A 21,193-nucleotide genomic window follows, 5' to 3' on the forward strand; every position below is an offset into this window, starting at 1 on the left:
CAAAAAGGAGTCTAGGATCACTTTCAGCTCATAGCGAAATGTCTGTGTCGCTTATGTTTGAAACGAATACTGTGGGACAAAAATACACAAACAAAAAGTGAAATACAGACACAACACACACACTTAGACGTCACCGCGACTCCCTTTTGAGTGGAATCAGTGCGGGTAATAAATAGCTCAACATTCAACATTACACTGAGATACCATTCACAGCACATGCCTCATTCCCTCCAAGGAAGCTGAATATGTTGTGTTAGTACAGTGTCATAAAACAAAAAAGATTTGGGAAGCGCTTCAAAGTTTCGAAGGGGAGGATTTGAGTAACAAATTTATCCATTGAACTAAAAACTACCAACAAATCCAAGGTAAAGAAAAAGAGCTGGTCTCGCTGCCTCCTGAGGTGGAACGGTTGAGTCACACTTTCAGTATCCAGCAAGTTCCATCCATGAATTGTTTAAGACAGAGCAAAGCTTTTGAGCACTTCAGGAGAAAAAAAAAGCACACACACAGACGAAAAAAAATGTTACGTCCCAATGAAAAAAATGATGCATTCAAAGCAAAGAGAAAGAGTCTTTGAGCTCCTGTTGTTAGGTAACGAATAACAAACTGACAACAAACAGCGAGGCTTGCTGTCGTCCTCGAACCGGAAACAATTACTTTGAGAGTTTCCAAGTGAGCTTTTTATTAGGAGGCATGCAGCTATAAACCAAATTACTGCATTGCTTTGGTTTTGTTCTTCTAAAGTTGGAAAATATAGAGCTTTAGAAACACGGAGGGTTCTCCTTGCAGCGCACTCACCTCAATCTGTTGAGCGTTTCAAAGTGAAATTTGTGCAAAAACAAAAAATTAAAAGCATAAACTTATTTCAGAACACTGGTGGTTTATTTCACTGGACCTGCAGCAGGCAACTCATATTAAATCTTAATAAACAATTTATCAGTATAGGCTGTTGTCTAATTTATATTTATGAGTTTCTCAGTGTTTACTAGTATAATGACTTATAAAAAAAACAACTTGGGACTGAGGATAAGTAAAGCAGAGATATATTTTGCCAGATTTTGAATGTTTTCTTCCTGAAGATGCAAGGCAAACAAGTCCAAAAAGAAAAAAAAGAATCAAAACAACCTATCCTTGGAGTGCACCAATCATGACCTACTTGGGGTTGGTGGGTTCAAAGTCTCCCCCCCTAAAATATTAATGAGTTCTGCTCCTCCTCGTTCTCCTTGTAAGCAACATGGGATCAATTGCACAGCAGAATTGGTCTAATCATGTTCCGTATTTTACTTAATGTTTGATCCTCAGAATTTATGATTGGTTGATCAGACCGATTGAAGATGTTTTGGAATATGAATTTCCCCCTGGATCTTGGTACAAAGGCCCTGTCTCCTTTTGCCCAAGGGAAAGAGATGAGCTGGGCAAGAGGTGAGTGTGGACAGGGGAATTCCCTGAGAAAGGGCCTTTAATTGGGCTAAAACCCTGAGGCCGGGATCGCCCCTCCAGGGCAAGTGGAGAGCTGAACTCCATTAAACACACATATACACGCACGCATGAACGCACACACTTACACATACACACTAATCACCTCTTCTCTTAAAAAAAACACCCACTCAGTCAAGGCAGGCACACTAACACGCCAAAACCATCACTTGTCATTGGCCCAGCTGCTCCCTCTTCAAAGCTGTTGGCTTCTGGGTGGCCGTGGAGATGAGAGGAGAGAAAAGAAGTTCTCAAGAGCTGCAGCCCGAGCCAAATGACACCAAATATCATCCATGAATATTCTTCAGACTCATGTACGAGCTGAGAAGAAACCTTGAACTCTGAGCCAATGAAATAGTAGAGAAAATGTGACACAGGAGCAAAGAGTTTGTAGACCCACAGAGGTGTGAGTCTCTGTTTTCAAGTTTGTGTTAAGGAGCAGAAGAGAATACTTAATGGATCCTAATAGCTAGTAGCTAGGGAGCAATAAAAAAATTATTGTCCAGTTCCCTCTCTCCTTACCACCTTGTCCTTCAGGCTGTTGCTGGCAGTTTATGAAGACAGGTTCACATCTTTTAGTGAATGAAAAAATACAACAAATTTAAAAGTTTGTCTGTTAGTGTTGCACCATGAGTGATGTTATGTGCATTGTTAGTAATCTCAATTGGTGGCAAGGTATCAGTATGTTGTTCACGTGTTCTGCATAGTTAGCAAACAGTATTTGACCTCAGAGTCAATGTTCTAGGAAAATAACTCCTAGATTCTTCCAATATGATTTAACAAGACTACTGAGCTTTAATTCTATTTGAACATAAATTAACTCACAAATTGCCTTTTTCTAATCATTTTTAAATTTTAGTTTATGATGTTGTAGAGTTTTTGAGTCCTATTTTAATTCTACGCCAATGTATTCCTAGGGCTGGTCCTAAGCCCGGATACATGGTGAGGGTTGTGTCAGGCAGGAGATCCGGCGTAAAATCTTTGCCAAATCAAACATGCAGATGATTAAGAATGAGATTTCCATACTGGATCAGTCAGGGCCTGGTTAACAACAAGCGCCTGAAGTGCTGGTCGCCAACACGGTGCCAGAGGAAACTGCTACTGCTGGCCCAAGACAAAGAAAGAGGAAAGGGGGAAGGCAGTGAGAGACAAGGAAAAGCAGGAGGTGTAAGGATAGCTGGCAGTGGATTTAACCAATGGAATGGAAGTGGCTCTGGTGAACATGTATATCGAGAAGAGGGCAGAGCATTACAAGAGTGGAGGAATGTGCACACAGGTGGGACAACATGCTATGCAGAAGAGATGCAAGAGATAGCAGAATGCAATGTGTTGGCAGGGTAGAATGTAGCTAGACACATTTGGATGGTAGTTTGCAGGATTACTTTGGAAATCAAGAAATGGAAGGAATTTTTAACCAGACTGCTCAACACAATCTTTTAAATATACTTATTTGGAACCAGCTTAACACAATCTTGAAGAGTCAGAAGATGCCTTGGAAATAGAGAAGAAGTGTACTTGACAGATGATGGAAGGGGTGGAAGGGTGGAATATGATGTTTGCAGATGATAGTGAGAGTAGGGAGCAGGTGGAAGAGCCTTAGAAGAGGAGAGGACTGAAAGTCATTAGAAGCGAAACAGAATATAATTAATGAATGAAATGGAGAAACACAAAGTAATAAGGTGATTATGCAAGGAGTGCAGATACCTGATACCTGAGGTCAACCACCCAGGCAGGGTGGAGTGGGCGGAGACGACTGTCAGGGGTGATTTGTGAAAGAAGGATAGTAGCAAGAGTGACAAGTAAGATTTAAAGATGGTAGTGAGGCCTGCTATGATGTACGATTTGGAGACAGTGGCACTGACAAAAAGCCACGAGGCCGAGCAGGAGGCTTAAGATCCTAAGAATTTCACTGGGACTGAACAGGATGAAAAGGATTTAGAAATTAGTAAATCAGAGGGACAACTCAGGTCGGAAGAAAGTTAGAAAGGCAAGGCTGAGATTGTTTCAACATGTGTAGACGAGGGATCGTGCTGGACAAAGGATGTTGAATATGGAGCGGTCATACAGGAGGAAAGAGGAAGACCACAGAGAAGATTCATGAATTCATGAAGGAGGTTATGAGAGTTGGTGTGACAGAAGAGGATGTCAGAGAGATGGAGTCCCATCTTCCTCTTTGTCCCTGCTAAATCATTTGTTGATGCTTGTAGTTATGCTGCTTGTGGTTTGTGTACGGTCCTTGTTTCCAGTTTGTTTGTACTCTGGATTCCTATTTTGTTTATTTCATTTATTGCATTAGCCAAAGACCGCTTTGTTTTTTTTTTTGTTTTTTTTGTTTTTTTTATATATATATTTGTGTTGAATTAACAGTGCTGATTTTATAACCTCAAAATCTGAAAAGGTATGACTGGAATTGTAGCCAAAAGTATTGAGTATTTAAAAAGAACTGAAAAGTTTATTTAGTTATTTAGCAAATCTTTATGTTATTTATTTGACAGTATTTTAGGACCAGAGCCAAAATTTCTTTTTTAGAAGAAAAGTAATTGCTATGAAACTGCATTCAGTTCATGTAACTCTTTCAGACCTTATCAGTAAAACGTGTGTGTGCATCCTATTATGCATCCAGATGTGACCTGCATGTCCTTCTAACCTTGTTGCCGTTGTTGAGGTTCATGCTGCTGAGGGCAGATAGCTTTGCTTCCAGACTCTGGTGTCCTGGCTGCTGCTGCTGTTGGTGGAGCTGCTCCCTCTGGATCTGCTCCCTCATACTCCTGGCCTCTTGGATGGCCTTCATCACTGCATCCTGGTCCCCAAACAGTGCTGTGGAGTTGAGACTGGACAATATGTCTGCAGGTGGAGAACAGACGAGAGACAGTCGTATGTCACTTAGACTGGCAATACAGCATCGGGGACATGTTCGGGTAGCATAAAAATGAATTGCACACATTTAATACTCTTCTGGCTCTGATGTGAATAACCACTGAAAAGAAAAGGTTATGCCCTTTTTTGACACTTTGTGTAGGGAAAGGGATTTCCAATCAAGCATACATAAATAAACAGATAACTTTTATGAATATACCATATGTACAAATGTACTGGCCTACCTACAAATTGCCAACAAGAGCTGCTCAGTCATGGAAATCCATGCCGTGAAGTTCCCAGCTCACAGATTTTGTGCTGACGTTAATGTCAGAGAAGGTTTGGAGCTCTGCAGTTATTGAACAGGGACCCAAAAACCCAGATCTGTAATTTTACGTGGTCTGCCACTTCGTGGCTGAGTTACTGTGGTTCCTAAACACTAGCACTTTGCAATCATACCACTTATAGTTGATCGTCGAGTATCTAGGACTTAGAAAAATTCACAAACTGGCTTGTTGCAATGGTGGCATCTTACACACATTACCACATGTGGCTAGGAGCTTGACTTTATAAACCTGTGGAAATAGGACTGAAAAGACCTGAATTCAAAGATTAAGAGGTGTGACCCAAGACTTTTGTCCATATAGTGCGCTCATATTTGATCCGTGCTATTACCCAGTGCTACAAATTTCTATTTGAACAAACCAGACTCCAAACTTTTTAGAACTCAGTTTAGTGCTTTTACTTTACTTCGTAAGATTCTACTGATACTAGAATAGAAAGTGTAAGTCCTTATAGTCAAACGTTCAGAAAGGCTGAATACAAATTCCCATTAAATAACATTTCAACTGTATAAACATGAGATTTCCAATCTTATATCAGCTCCAAATGTTGTTCAAGTTTTGTTCCAGGCCATTTGTGTCAAAACATGACTGAGCCTCCTCCCCCTTGTTTAAGCACCACGCTTCACACTTTTGAAGCCGATGCACATTTGAAGAATAAGAGGAAATAAATAAATAAAAGGATGCAAAGTTTCCGTCGCCCTCCTCATTTAATTAGCAGACAAGTAGGAAGCACTGTATGCTTGGGTGGCCGTTAAAATGGGCAAAAAATAACTTTGCAGGAACACAAGCGTCGCGTCCTCAAAGCCACTCCAGACAAGCTGGTGAAATTGTTTTCTGGGGGGATATAATGAGAGGCTTTAGATTGGCCTTAATAACAGATAGCAGAGGTAGGGGCATAAAAGGTCTAGTGCGGGCAGACAATGATGTGAGGAAGCTCTTAAAAACCAAATAACGTGTGCTGGGTTTCACTGCTTCCGCTGCCAGGGTTTTCATTGGGGCTAAATACAGGGCTTTGGACTCCTGTAAAATACAAACACACACACAAAACACACACATACACAGGTCTCCTCATGGGGTTTAGGTGTCTGCAGCCTATCAGGCACATGCGACGCTTCTTGGTTTGTCTGTGGGTGGCTGTGGGAGTGGGAGGTGTTTGGGTGGGTGATGTTTTTGTTTTTCCGGCTAAGTTGAAGGCAAGGTTTTTTTTTTTGCTCGACGTGTTTGCTTTGGGCGGATGTACACTGCAGATGTGAGCGATACATTCGTGCACAAATGCATATTAGTGTTGGTTTGTGTGTGAAAGAGAATCCATGAGCAAAAGTACATCAGTGTTTCGCCTCAGTGTTTTTTCTTTGCAGCATTTACTCTGTGTCATTGTAATTGTAGATGAGTGTAAGGATAGTGTTATTGAATGTTAATGAAATGTAGCAGTGCTAGTAGACTGGGTGGCCCACCCCAGCTAGCCCGTGGTGTTGTTACCTACCCAGGGAGGTGTTCCGGCCCATGCTGGGAATTGGGCTGGGGATGCGGCCTTTGCCCATGCCTGTGGGGCTGGTCTTGTTTCCAGAGAACAGACTCTGTGTTGGGGATGTCGGGGAGCGAAGAGGTTCAGCTGTCTTGGGTCTAGCTGAGAGGTTCAGTGGCTGTGTGGATCCTTCCTCCTGTTAATGAAACAGGTGCAGCATCCATTTATACAAAGTCCTTTCAACAGGAGCTAAATTACTAAATTAGGGTTAATAAAAAGGCTGTAAAGTAAGCGTTAGAAACTGATATAAAGCTGAGCAAACCTGCTGATGTTCTGCAGTGTTACTTGAAGAGCCTTTGGTGATCCTTAAGTTTTTGGCCTTTAATAAATGAATTCGACCGAACAGCTCTTTAAGCCTCCTTACTGCATATAAACAATGGTACATTTGTTTGTGTGATTTCTTATTTCTGATCAGATCTTCATGACCACACTAATCCACATAAAGAATTCTTGGAAAAGGAAAAATAGTAGCATAAAGTAAACTTCAGCACGCCAGCACAGTCTGACTGCGGCTGTTTTGTTGGCAGAAAACACTTAATGAACGTGGCTCTAATTTGGAGTTGAGCCGCAGCTGAGGAAGTTTTGAGAAGGGAAGGAGCACAGAACGAGCTTTCGCGTGGGGAAAGGGGGTAAGTTGAGATGCGGGTGGCGTGCTGAGGGTGGGATGAGTATGCGTGGGGTTTGCTATGGAGGATGAGGAGTTTGGAGGGCACGGCACTACTGTTTGAGTGCGGTGAGCTCCGACGCCGGTCTATTGTGACGCCGGTTGCAGCTGTGCCCCACACACACACATGGCTTCCATTACTGCCTCGTCACCGAGTAAAGATCAGGCGTACGCTGCCAAACAGCAGCCAGCGCCAGTGTCAGCTTGTGAGTGCACATGTGTTTGTGTGTGCATCAGCCTGTGACATTTAAATAAGCTGTTTCTAATTGACAGTGAAGAACACAGGGGCCAATGCACAGCTCATTGTTTCAACAAATTCCATATTTCCAGCTTTCACTTTTACTTTCAGTGACCATCAACATTATTATTACAACATTCGGAGCCCACTTTTTACTTCTTCTATTATGTTGTCTCCGAATTTATCACCATATTTCCCTGCACATACCCATAACATGAAAAGTCTAATTCACTATTGTAGCAAAAGTCAGCAAAGCCATTTACACATATTTAAATATAACATCATCAAGAGAACACACAAGAAGCTCTCGGTACATCTAGACCGGCTCTATTCTCTTGGCAGCGCGCACTCATTTAACAACATTTGAACAAAGTACCTACCTTAATCTGAGAGACAGGGCTGGATGCTCGCTTCTCGCTCTTGAGGGTGGAGGGAGAAAGAGGACTGGAGGAGTTGGGAGCTTGTGGGAGGGGAGCCATCTTGGCTCCTGGTGAGATCTGCATGCTTGCCAGCTGGGCGGCATACAGCTGCTGCAAAAAAAGGGAAGAAACCAGCAAAACCGACAGGCTATTAACATCGCGCGCCAGCAGCTAGTCAGTGGCTTTCCTCTTTCATTCTCTCTCCTCTTTTCTTTTTCATACACACACACGCGCGCACACGCACGCGCACACACACACACACACACACACACACACACACACCTTTGATCCTGTCAATTTCATTTATTTATTTATTTTGGTTTATCCTTTCCCTGGTACTGGCTGCATCCTTTGAGCCAAAGACACACTGTAGTTAGATGGAAACAGGCACGCACACACACACACACACACACACACACACACACACACACACACACACACACACACACACACACACACACACACACACACACATCTACATCTGAAGTTGACAAGAGCATCACACAGATGTAAGATTTGTTTGAGGTATTATTTATCAAGGAGGGATTCCAGCAAATTATTTTTTTATGCTACATTATCTGCAGAACTTTTCTAACAGTTATTTTTTCAACAGATGCTTGGAGCAGCTTGCACATAGATCAGCATCTTTCAGCTTTTAAATAGGAAACAAATGGTACCTATTCTGAAGTTAGGTTTAATAGCCTTGCTTCAGTTTTACTTGTAATAAAAGGTTGGTATTGTCCTGATGTTTCAATGTTTAGTCTTGGCTTTCTTAGCAGAGGAATAACAAGTCAAATAATGTAAAATGAGATTAGGAATATTATATGAGGAACTGCTTCATGGGTCTCTAACTAATCTTGTCACCTCTGGTTTGTTCTTGCATTAATGCTTCAGGCAATTTCTTTACTTACTTTAATCCAAAGCAAGACGACAGTGGCTAATCAGATTTAAGCAGGTGTTCATAGTTTACACCTTGGACCAGTGTTTCAATTGAAAAAATCCTTGAACATAGCAGAGAAATAAAAAAGAAAACCCTCAAAGTAAAAGCCTTTAGTGTTGGATGAAAACATTAAATGACAAAGGGGAAAAAAGGAGAACTGACTTTTCATCCAAGGTACTTAGCAAAAATCAAAGAGTCAAATACTCGGCCCACAGTCCAGGGTCTTCTAAATCAAAGCTAACTGGCCAGACAAACCACTGCCTGAAACCACTGTCAGCCCCTGTCTAAATGCATTGGAGTGTGAGTGCTGGAGTATCAAAGAGCCTGTCCTCAGGAAAACCACCCAGACGTGGCTGGCCTTCAGTAGATTCCCTCTTTTCTTTCTGACTTTTTTTTCTCTTTTTTGCTTTCCTCTCATTTTTCATTACTCTCACCTCATCTGTACTCCTCCCTCCTTCTACAGTTCTGTCTTTATTTTGTCCCGCTTTCTTTTGATCTCCCTTTGACTCTCTTCACTTGTCTTCTGACTCTTAGTTTAGGTCCAGAAATCATTTCTCATATCTTTCCACCCCATCTCCAGCTCTGTTTTTTTTCCCCTTTCTTTCTCTGTTTTTACCTTCTGCCCCTTCAGCCTAAATGACCCCCAGTGTTGTGAGATCTGATTTCCCTTCAGTCAAAACTGCAAAGCCTCCCGGGACCAGAGATCCAAAGTAAAGAAAGCACAATGGAGAAAGAGAGAGAAGGACAGAGTTTTGCAACGCAGACACACGAGACCACCGTCGCTTCACCGCCAAAGCGCCAGGCTCAGCAGTTGGGGCCAGAGAAATTGGCTGGCCCTCTCTCCACTTCTCTCAGAGCGATATTAAACACAAACAGAAGGGGCCTTGCCGCTGAAACAAAGCCCTGATGTCACGCCGCTTATTTTCCTTGGAAGGTACCGGGAGTGCTCGGTCCAACCCCTGGCGATATGAGATCCCTGTAAGAATGTGCCTTGAATGACTGGTGGTGAGGCCTCTCGCGTCAATCAAGCCGACCACAGAGTTACTTCTGGTGATGCCTGATATTCTTACAGCTCTAAGGGGAGCAGGGGCTGGGGCAGACACATGAGTCCTTGAGGTAAAACACACAGTTAGGATCTCACACCCATGTCTGCACAAACACACACACACGCAGTGCTTTTTTCCCCCACAAACACACCCACAGCTTTTGTGCTGCGAGCAGCGATTCTGTCAACGGTTACAAATATGAGGAGGGAACTGTTGAACAAATAACAGACTGACAATAAGAGCTTTTACCTAATTTTTTTTCTCTGCTTCTTCAAGACACTCAGAGATTGATTGTGTACTGGGGAAACCAATCTGCAGCGTAAACAACACCAACCAGAGTTCCTGCCATTCAGCCAACTCCCGAGGGAAGACAATGCTGCAATTTCCTAAATTGCAAATTGACAAAGAGGGCCTCGAAGTGTGTCTCAGCTGTCCAGACTATTTGACTCTTTGGATATCAGTGCCCATTTGACTACAATACAAATCATTAGTCTGTCACTCTTCACACACGTGATTATTAGCATTTTTGCTTTCTCTTTTTTTGGAGGGGGGCTACATCACTGTAATTCTTTAGAAAACAAAGAGAAGGTGATGATGTTTTGGGTGTCTGCACCTCTGTTTGGACTATCAGATCGTAGTCCACCAGCAGCCTCCTCCATGCTCAGACTGCTCTGTCCCATTAGGGCTGAGTGGAGACTCCCTTCAGCTGGCCTCTTTTAGTGTCCAGCTGCTATTGATCTCAGGAGTGCAAAAAACAAATGAGGTTCTGTCTTTTTTTCAGCAGGTTCGTTTGTGTGTGTGTGTGTGTGTGTGTGTGTGGGGGGGGGGGGGGGGGGGGGGGGCATGGCCCGGACAGAGGGCAGACTCTAAATATTGCACTTTTGTGTTAAAAAAGATGGTAAAACAGATAGAAAGAGAGACGGGCTGCATAAAGACCTCTGGTTCTCGCTTTTATCAGTCTGTATCAAACATGTTTCTCGTGTATGACAGAGAAGGTCATTCACGCTTTATGTACAGTGTGTTGGCAGTCGGGCAGAAATCATTACCAGGGGCCACATTAAGTTTCCTCACCTTTGTGTCCGTGCCTAACACTCACTAAGCATGGAGACACAAAGCTAGAGATGCTTATGATTTCAGCAAGAATGTCTGCTAAGCAACTGTATGTCCCTCGCATTAGCGGCACACAAAGAGGGCCTTTCTTCAGCAGAAATCTACTGTTGTGAAGGGTCTATTGCAATGCTCTGGAAACAATTGGATGGATCAAGTTCCCACGCCAATAGTGGAACATTTGTGCTATCAGAATTGGTAGGTCAGTTCATGATGGGTCAAGGCTTGCTTAACAGCCTTTACCAGACAGCTTAGTAATGCAGATTTAGATGATTTATAAAGGTGTATAGATATATATATACAATATAAAACTTTTCAGACGGCACTTTCTGATGGTGACTTTTCCTGTGTGAAATTATTCTTTCTGACCTTCAGTGCTAGCCAGCTGTTTGAATGAGGGCTACAGGGTTCAACTTTGAAACATCTGGAGCAGTCTGACTACAACATCTGTCTATCCTGAACTGAGCATCGATTTGGCATTACAAATGTTTGATGCCAGCTGGTGTGTTTTGACTACAGTATGTAGCAGAGGAGGTTGATAACACAGAACAAATACAATATCATTGTCTGTTTATAGTGCTAACACGATGATGCACAGTTTCCCTTTTTCACAGTTAAAGCTGCATCCAGACTAGAACTGATTTGCCTGTCGTGCAGTACTTTAAACCTGACAGCTGGTATCTGGCTACCCAGGTAACCCTCTAATGTATTTACTACAAGGTCACATGTTAATTAGTGGCATCCTGCGTTTTCAGTGGTGGTCGCTTCAGTCGCTTGCCTGCAAGTTTATCTACGGTCCCGCTCACTTCGCTGTGCCAGTAGTTATCTGTAGCCATTGTAGAGAAGTGCCGTTCGGTTTATATAGTCTCTGGTTGCTACGTCACTCCTGCAAATTTACTGAGACTATCTAAAATTAATAGAATAGGTAAGGCCTCAGTTTGTGGCCTGTCAAGACATCACATCAATTTTACAGTAAATGTAAAATTGATTTGATGTGAAAGAGTAAAAGTAACTACTGTAACCAAAAATAGATTCATATTTTATATCCATACAGATTTTTAATGTATGCATCATCATCATCATAGGTGATGGTAGCAGTAACAGCTGCTCAAATGCAAATATGGATCGATCACAACAGGACAGATGAGCAACAAAATGTGTCAGCTGTCACTGCTGGATGATCATATGTTCACTGCATATTGAAATATTGAAAGCAATATGCTGCAATGTTGGGAAGAGCATCAGAAAGCTGCAGCTTATATACTGAACGCGAATACTGCAAATACACCCAGGTCTTGTAAAAATACTAACTGATATCATAACACTACGCAGGTCTTTTTGTACATTCTGCAGCCCACGTTACTGCCCCAAACGGTGCACCTTAAACATTTTATTGATGCAAATGGACTAACTAACAAGACAAGTACCATTATTAAATCTCATCATCAGGATTTCTTTTGACATTATTGTCAAAACAATATTCAAATATGCTGGAAACCAGCACTCCATCTCCTAAAAAATTCCTCAAATAATTGTTTTTTTCCCAGCCTAAATACTTCCTCGGTCTCGCTGCTTTTTTTCTTTTTTTCTTGGCAGTCTCTGACTTGTTTTCAACCGATGCCTTGATGAGAAACTTCCTCTTTCATTCAGATTGCTCTCTCTGCCTCTTATTCTCTGTGTCTCAGGCAGTGTCTAAACGTGAATGAGTTTGCGTCTCTGACATCACTCATCCTCTTACCTCTCACTCACCGTACAGCTCTTTTGATAATTTCAAAGCCAGGAGTGGAGCCAGGAGTGGAGCCTCCCGGCTCCGATCCCCTCAGCGCAGCACGGCGCTTTGCTAAGTCAATAGCGGCTAATGAGGGCCTCGATAAGCGAAAACCACAATACAAATTGAATAAACTGGGATAAGGATTCTTGTTATATCCAAAAGGCACGCTATGGTAACAACTGACATGATGAAGCAGTATTGTTTGCCAGTGAAAAAGCTCGTGAGGGCTTTTGTTTTTTCAGCTGACGGTAGGTAAAGCAGGAAGTGTTAATGATGTGTGATGTTATGTTGTGAAATTCCAAAGCATCTTTAGGGAGTCGAGGTTTTCTTCGTTTTTATTTCACTGATTTGCCCGCTCCCCTGGAAATGTGCTCTGTGATAACCATTATGGATAAGTGCTATTCTCAAAGCACATGTGTCAAGCAATAAAATATTTGATGAATTGTGTGGGCCAGGTGTTGTGCTGTTGGGTTGGGAATTCCTCTGTGATTCATCATAACAGCTTTTGTCTGCCACAGCTGACAAACAGCGGATAAGAGGGCTAGCATTTTGGCAACCTATGGAGCATCATCTTCAACCAATGTGTCACGTTGCTTTATTGAAAAAAAGAAATCAAATGTACAGGAACTCTATTAAAAGTATGAAGAAAGCTCCTGTTCCAGCTTCTGTTTGTATTTCAAGTTCTTTTAGAATAATGATTTGAGCTTGTATGGAATTTTTTTGGAGGTAGTTGCGAATTTTTTAGAGAATAAAAAAGGTGGGAATTATGGTTAGGTTTATGAAAAAGCAAAATCAGAAAACAAATAATGGCAGCAGACAAATTACTGTGGTTGCAGGTAATTCGTTTGCTTCATTTTTTTTAAGGTCAGGACCTACAAGCTGCACAGAGGACACCTCCAAGTGTGGCATTTCTCTCTTTCTCCCAGTTCTTTTGATAACAGTAGACCTTCTGTCTGCTTATTTAACTATGCAGCCATTGTACGTGAAGTTATCACTTCACATGCAAAGCATCTAGTTCTTTTCTATATTGTAGCTTTTGCCAGAGGCTCTTCCAAGGTTAGGTCTACCAGACACTCAACAAGTTGCACAATAGCCTTGGCTTCTTACTCATGACGTTCAAAACAGAAAAGATTTCAAGCTAGATATAGATTAATAGACTGCTGTGTTCTCTAAGACCGCAATTGATGGGAAGTATTAAATTTTTTTATTTTAATCAACATGTCATGTTATATTTTTTTCTCATTTGGAGTCTTTTTTAAATTTATCTTTTGGTGTTTTTCTTTCTGTTCTTTATTCCTTCTCACTAGACCCTCTCCTGGGTTAAAAGAGGAAACACACAAACAAGGCAGAGGTGTGTCATTCAATACACATCACAAGTGCATAAATGATTTACATATTTCACTCAAAACCCATCTGAATACCACCAGCCCCATTTCTAACCCATCCTAAATAACAGCAAATAGATTCATCTAAACTACTCAGCTAGTTCAATTTTTGCTCTCATCTCAGCTGCTGCTTTTATGTACCTGTCAGTCAGCACTCTGGTATGTTCCCCTAAATGGCGAACAAACAGTCACCCTTTTTTCCTTTGTCTTTTTTTCCAGACGTCATACTTCTGCTGCAGTTGTTTAACTGATTTTTAATGCATTCACTTAAAGACTAGACACAGACTCTGTTCAGTGACTGAATTAAAAGAATTATTAGTGGCACTCTGAAAAAGTATACAGCACAAGTTGGACAAAAACATTTTAATCATGTCATGTCAAGTAAAGTCAGACCTTTGACAACAAAGGCAATAAGATGTTTGAGTCATCGCCAAGTGTGCGGGAGGTTTCACATAATAATACTATTATTAACTGAATCCAGGTGAAAATGAAGCATATCTTACAGAAAAACAGTCACACCCACCAACTTCCACACCCTCACTTTTCATCACTTCATTGTCAGACAGCCTGTTTCTGGTCTTGTTTCAAGTATGTGATCATTTTGTTCTGGTAAGCCATTACTCACGTGTTTTACACAGTTTTAATTTAGAGGAAAAATATCTCTCTATATTCCAAGTAGTATTAAATCACACACACACATTTTTGCTTGTTTGTTTTGATAAATTAGTTTGTGTCTTACCTGTAGTTGTAACGGGCTGAGTCCAGTCGCTGCTGCAGCTGCCATTGCAGATGGAATGAACTGCATTGGGTAATTCTCACCTGTTGAATAACCAAAACAACACATATTGTAGAGCGAGGTCGTGGGGGGTGTACTGCACAATCACTAACCTGCTCTTTACCTTCAGTCAGGCCTCTCTGTCTCTTTCGCTCTGTCTCGCTCTTTGTCTCCTTCCTTACTCTTCTCATGTTTTTATTCATGCCAAATGAACCATGAAGGGTCACAGAAATTTTATTCAAAGGTTATTAACGCTTGCTGTCGGCGCACTCGAGTGCTTGAGACCAGAGCGAGCAGAGTTCAAGTCCAGAGCTTCCTCATTGTGATGCACTCATAAATTCATATATGAGTATGTGTATAACCCCTACTGTTTGTCCTTAAAAGGCTTTCCATGTCCAAGCCTTTGTTGAAAACAGACCAATGTCAAAGGAGAGTATACAATAATAGCTTTTTAATCCCTTTCTTCATTTCTGCCTCTCTTTGCGGCCTCACGGGAGTGAATGCTCATGCAGTAGGAGTAATATTCGTATGACGGGTCAGTGCTGTACTGTGTCAGGCAAGCACCTGGAGGGATGTTTGCAAGAAAGGAATGTGCAAAAGACTTGATGAAAGCAGGTGGTGCAGACAATCCAATGAAGTGCGGTGCATTTCTTTCTGTGGGCGACTTTAAGTGTTTTTTCTTGAGCCTGTTTGTGCAAAATCCTTACGGTCTGCCGAAACGTGCAGTATGCATGCCCTTATTTAAGTGCAACGTACGTGATTTTTCTGAGTGCGTCGCCCTTATGTCTATATTGTTGGGTTGGTGTGCAAAAGGTGAAAACTCTTGGGAGAAAGAGACAGAGAGGGAAAGCGTGAAATTCCATGTTGCAATACATTGGATCTCTGCGCTAATTTTCAGAACATTCCTCACCTGACACATTTCATTAACATAGACTGGGATTCCACTGCGTGTGTGTGTGTGTTTGTGGTGGGGGTGGGGTGGGGTTATACCTGGCTTATAGGACATGCCTGGTGGGAAAAGGAAGCCTTGCTGTGCTGCGGCAGCTGCAGCCAGAGACCGCTGGTCGTGAGGAAACACTGGTATCATCAGAGGAGGCATATGACCCTGGACCTGGGAGAGAGAGACAAGAGATGAGAGATATCTGCCAACTGCTGTATCCATTAAATAATACTGACACACAGACACAGATTCACAGACAACAACAGCAAAAAAAAAGCTCCAAGATTTACCAAAAAACTCAAAGATTTGTAAAGAAGAATAAAAATCATGAGCAATGATAGAAAAGGCAGATGAGAAACGAGAAAATCGCAAATAAACAAGGTAAAGAGGTAGAAACAAAAGCAATAAAATAAAACAGAAAGTCAGCAGAGAGAAAGAAAGAATGATTTAAAATGAGAAATCACAAAGGAAGGTTAAAGTGAGGAACGATAAAGATCAGGATGAAAGGAAGGGGAAGACAGGGAGAAGGGAAAAAACAATGCAGGCAATGACATGATCAACTGGTGCATCGAGTTGAAGAACAGAAGCCAAACAACAAATTAAGACGTATACTCTTAAGAGACAAGTGTAAAGATGCCAAGAAAAGGCCTTTAAAACAAGAGAGAGGTTAACAGCTGCCTTTCATGTCAGCTTGAAAGGCTCTTAAAATCTGTGGGTTTGACTAAGTCAAGACGCCGAGGGCTTGAACTGAAAAGAAACAAATCAAAGATGAGCCTGCGGGACGAGACTGCGTTAAACCACCGGACGACCCCACTTTCTTTCCTTCTATCTCTTCCCTTTATCGCAGTCTTTTCTCTTTTTGCATTTTTTTCCTCTGGTTGCCTCTTCTTTTTCTTAAAAAAATGCCCCCAAGGATTGTTTGTTCAAATGGCTTATTAAGAAATATAATTTCTCTCTTTATATCATTAATAGAGCTCTAGAAGTTACTGGATAACTAATGTTTCAAGTTTAAAAAAAATAATAAAAACAAAAACCCTTGAAAAGGAGAAAGGAAGAAAAGAAGGCAATGTCAAAAAGCCAAAAAGTCCATATTAGGGAGGTCAAAAATCAAAGTCAATCAAATAAATGTCTGATAATAACTAACTTTACTATTAATATTACTATATTTTCTTCTCTGTGATTGATTCCTCAATTAATCAACTTGTGAGGGAAAAAAATCTCAAAGTTTCTTGTCATTTCATGTCTGCTCTTCATTATTCTGGCTTTATCCTGTTTTCAACTTTTCTTTTGTGACTATGTTACACTTTCAGATAAATGTTTTTAGACACTTCCCTCCTCCTTCCATTTCCCTCCTCACTTCAATGCCCTCTACCTCCATTTGTCTCCTTTACTACCAATTCATTGACAACGCTGCCCTCTCCCCTCCCACTGACCTCCCAGGGAAGGTTCATCGCTGGAGCTCAAGCATACACAAGCAGCATGTCGCATGATTACTGTGCATATGTGCAGCGGGATTGCCTTGCTGAATTAGTTGAATAAGATGACCGTCTTATGCGCTGTTCGTGGTTAGTGTGTGGATGGATTGAAAGGCTTGAGGTAGAAAGGTTCAAAGTTCCATAGAGAAGGAAAGAATTATTTCTGAACTTACTGTGTTTGCTCAGGCGATTAATTGATCAACAGGAAGTACATGGACAGATTTTTTTTTATATATACCTGATTTTTTTTTTTTTTTTTCTTTTTTGCCTGTCCCGTTTGGCTCTTTTGCCATCAGAATTGTTGTCTAAAGGCAAAGAAAGATGCCCAACGGATTTACTTTACCAAACTGACCATCCCAGCCTTGCCGTAATGGTCCATTTGATTCACCTTTTATTGTTTATTTTATTTTCACTTACTGAATACGGGACAGACTTGACTGGGCAGCAGGTGAGTAGGGGCAGCAGGTGAGTAGGGGCAGCAGGTGAGTAAGTGACGGAAGTGACGGACAAGGTAAGCGACTCATGTTGTAACTGACGTCAGACGCCGGAGATTTTGGCGGAAAATTAAAGCAAATGGTAGTTTAGATTTGAACAAATTCATTTAAGCTTCAGCATTACCAAATACACTTATCAATTGTCTTATAACTAACACTATTTGTCTAAATAATCTCCAACACCCTGGAGAACAACGAGGAGAGTTTAGAGACTCTCCAAGATTACATCGATCAGTGCTTTCAGGATCTCGTGATGAAGAAGACCCCGTGTGCAGCTTCCCCGGCCAAAGCTGAGACGCCGTCGTCGAAAAGACAACGCCCGGCAGATTCCCCCGGCTCAACATCGCCAGCCGGCAAAGATATTGCCGACATATTGGAGTCAATCGACAAGCGATTGTCCAGTTTCGACGCAAGGCTGTCCTTGGTGGAGATTCTTCACCGAGAATTTAAATGCTTGCGAGAATCCCTGGAGTACAGCCAGCAGCAGGTGGAAACGCTTGCTGCTGAAAATGCCACGCTAAGGGAGTCGGTGAAATGTCTCACAGATAATGTTACCCAGCTCAATAAAGAAAATAAAAAAATAAAAGAAACAGTTATCGATCTACAAGCTCGTAGCATGCGTGATAATCTGGTATTTTCTGGTATTCCAGAAGCCGCTGGAGAGGACGCGGAGACCACGGTAAAAAGCTTCATCAAAACCCACCTGAAGCTGCTGGAGGACACTGTGAAGAACATCGTCTTCGATCGGGTACATCGCCTCGGCCCCATTCGGGCTACGGCCGGGAGACCACGTCCTATCGTGGCCAAATTCGGCCACTTCAAACAAAAGCAACATGTGAAAAGCCGCGGCAGGGAATTAAAAGGAACGGACTTCAGCGTGAACGACCAGTTCCCCAAAGAGATCTTGGAACGACGCAGGGTCCTCTTCCCAATCTGACGCGGCTTCATCCAGAAGGGCTCCCGCGCTGTCATCGCTGTGGACCGGCTGTACGTGGACGGACAGCTCCACCGCGACCCCAACATCACTCCGTGGCTGTATTAACCTCACACCAGATACGAATCAGCTACACCATTTCCCTATCCACTCACACTAACTTGCATTAACATCTGTTTAACTTACCAGTATCAAATCGCATCTTAAAGTGTGATTTCATAGCAGAATTAACACCGTCACTCTCCGTCAGTGATTTAATTGGAATGTTTACGTTTTGTTTCTGTTTTTTTTTTTCTTCTCGTTTTTTTTTTTTTTTTTTTTTTTTTTCTCCTCTCTTTTCCCCCTCTTGGTTTTATGCTGCTCACCCCTGTCCTTGGTTTCTTTCTTTATTCCTTTCACTGCCTCGATCACCTGCTTCGACACTCATCCACAAACATCCTTTATTTCGACACATACGCACCATGCGCTCAACGGCAGCACATTTACATCAGTCAGACAGCGCACACAGTCATATAAGATACACACACACTTAAGCCAAGCCTACTCATATTAGTAACTATGCATACACAAAGTCAGACTCAGGGAGCATCTCGCCACACATTTTTTCTCTCTCTCCTTGTCTTTATTTATGAACAAGTGACGTATTCTCTCCACCTGTCTAAGCGACGCACACAGCATACATCCCTAGTTATACACAAACATCTATGGGTACACTGAGGTTCATTACATGGAATATAAATGGAGCTGGCTCCAGAGAAAAGAGGTTAAAAATATTTAACCAACTCAAAAAACTACAGGCGGATGTTGTCCTATTACAAGAGACCCACAGACCTCTTAGAGGTTCGAATGAACTTAAAACACCTGAGTTTCCCAATGTGTTCTCAGCTTGTTATAATTCTAGACAAAGGGGAGCAGCAATTTTAATACATAAAAATATTAATTTCACAGTACTCGATACAGTTATAGATCCAGAGGGCAGATTCTTAATCATTAAACTATCTATACGTGATAAAAAGCTATGTATTGCAAGTGTATATGGTCCAAATGTTGATGATCCCTCATTCTTTCACGGTTTTTTCAGTGCACTCTCTGAACACTTAGATGGCACACTTGTTCTTGGAGGTGACCTCAACCTTGGACTAAATGAAGACATGGATAGGCTCAATACAGCGGGAACTCAGCGTAATTGGCAGTCCACAAATATAATCAAACAGTATATGAGTGACTTTGGTCTTTGCGATGCATGGCGCTCCCTTCACCCCAACAGTAAGGAATATACTTTTTTCTCACATGTCCATCACTCCTACTCTCGTCTGGATTATTTTTTGGTCAGCAGCTCACTGCTGAACGACATTTCAGACACTGAGATTCACCCTATAGCTGTCAGCGATCATGGTCCTGTATCTTTAACACTAATGCACAAGAATAATACTACGCCAAGAAAAAACTGGAGATTTAATATATCACTACTTAAAGATGAAGACTTTATTAAATATTTTAAAAAAGAGTGGACTTCATATTTGGACTATAATGACACTCCCGAAACATCAGCTTCTGTTCTATGGGAAGCAGGGAAAGCTGTGATGAGAGGTAAAATAATTTCTTTCTCATCACATAAAAAGAAAAAAGAAAACAAAAATATTCAGGAATTAGAAAAAAACATCAAATCACTAGAAGAAGCCTACGCGTCCCACCAAGATCAGGAAACATTGAACAAAATACGCAAAACAAAACTAGAATTAAATGAGATAATTGATTAAAAAAAACAAAATTCTTAGTACAAAGACTACGCCTACAAAATTATGAACATGGTAATAAATCCGGTCAATTTCTAGCAAACCAGCTAAAAATAAATAAAGAAAAAACAACTATATGTGCTGTTCAAGATTCATCTGGGAACACATTATATGAACCGATACAAATAAACAACATTTTCAGGGATTTCTATAAAACGTTGTATTCACCACAAATAAACCCATCTAAAAAAGAAATTGATCAGTTTTTGGACAACATAACTCTTCCAAAATTATTGGACACTCAAGCAATGGCACTGGATTCACCACTGACACCAGGTGAACTCCAGGAAGCCCTGATAAGTATGCACAATAATAAGGCTCCAGGTCCAGACGGCTTTCCTGCAGAATTCTACAAAGAATTCTGGTCGATTCTAGCACCAGTTTTCTACAGAACGTTGTTGGAAATTAAAGAAAAGGGCAGACTTCCATCAAATATGAATTCTGCAAACATTAATCTCCTGCTAAAACCAGGCAAAGACCCTGTATATCCCTCAAGCTATCGTCCAATATCCCTTATAAATGTAGACCTTAAAATAATCTGCAAAGCTCTCTCAAAGAGACTGGAGAAAATAACCCCCCTCTTAATTCATCCTGACCAAACTGGTTTCATAAAAGGTAGGCACTCATCAACAAATACACGTAGATTACTTAATTTGATAGACTACTCATACAGTAAAAACCTAGAAACTACAATATTCTCTTTAGACGCAGAAAAAGCATTTGACAGAGTTAACTGGAAATTTCTATTTGCAACTTTACACAAATTTGGTTTTGGATCCTCTTTCATAAACTGGTTAAAAATATTATATAATTCTCCAACAGCTTGTGTTAGAACAAATGACCAGACATCCTCCAGCTTCTGTCTCTTGAGGGGCACCAGGCAGGGATGCCCACTCTCCCCTTCACTATTTGCAATTTTTATTGAACCACTAGCAGCAGCAATTAGACAGAATTCAGTAATTAAGGGCATAAAATGCAAGAACGTGGAACATAAAATCAGCCTTTATG

At 41.4% G+C, this 21,193-nt stretch overlaps 1 protein-coding gene across 6 annotated transcripts in view; it reads right to left on the reverse strand.

Moving 5' to 3' along the window:
* Positions 1-21,193, reverse strand: part of LOC309711405 (transcription factor SOX-6-like) — a 109,449-nt gene that overhangs the window by 16,294 nt on the left and 71,962 nt on the right. For all 6 annotated transcript variants that reach the window (XM_082541700.1, XM_082541701.1, XM_082541704.1 and 3 more), the window contains 5 exons: positions 15,537-15,657; positions 14,511-14,590; positions 7,484-7,633; positions 6,160-6,337; positions 4,124-4,320 (listed from right to left, as the gene is read on the reverse strand). In XM_082541700.1, coding sequence (XP_082397826.1) covers positions 4,124-4,320; positions 6,160-6,337; positions 7,484-7,633; positions 14,511-14,590; positions 15,537-15,657 — 726 coding nt within the window. The remainder of the gene's footprint in view (positions 1-4,123; positions 4,321-6,159; positions 6,338-7,483; positions 7,634-14,510; positions 14,591-15,536; positions 15,658-21,193) is intronic.

Source organism: Aulonocara stuartgranti (genome assembly GCF_965226115.1).
Source record: "Aulonocara stuartgranti genome assembly, chromosome: 7".
NCBI lineage: Eukaryota > Metazoa > Chordata > Actinopteri > Cichliformes > Cichlidae > Aulonocara > Aulonocara stuartgranti.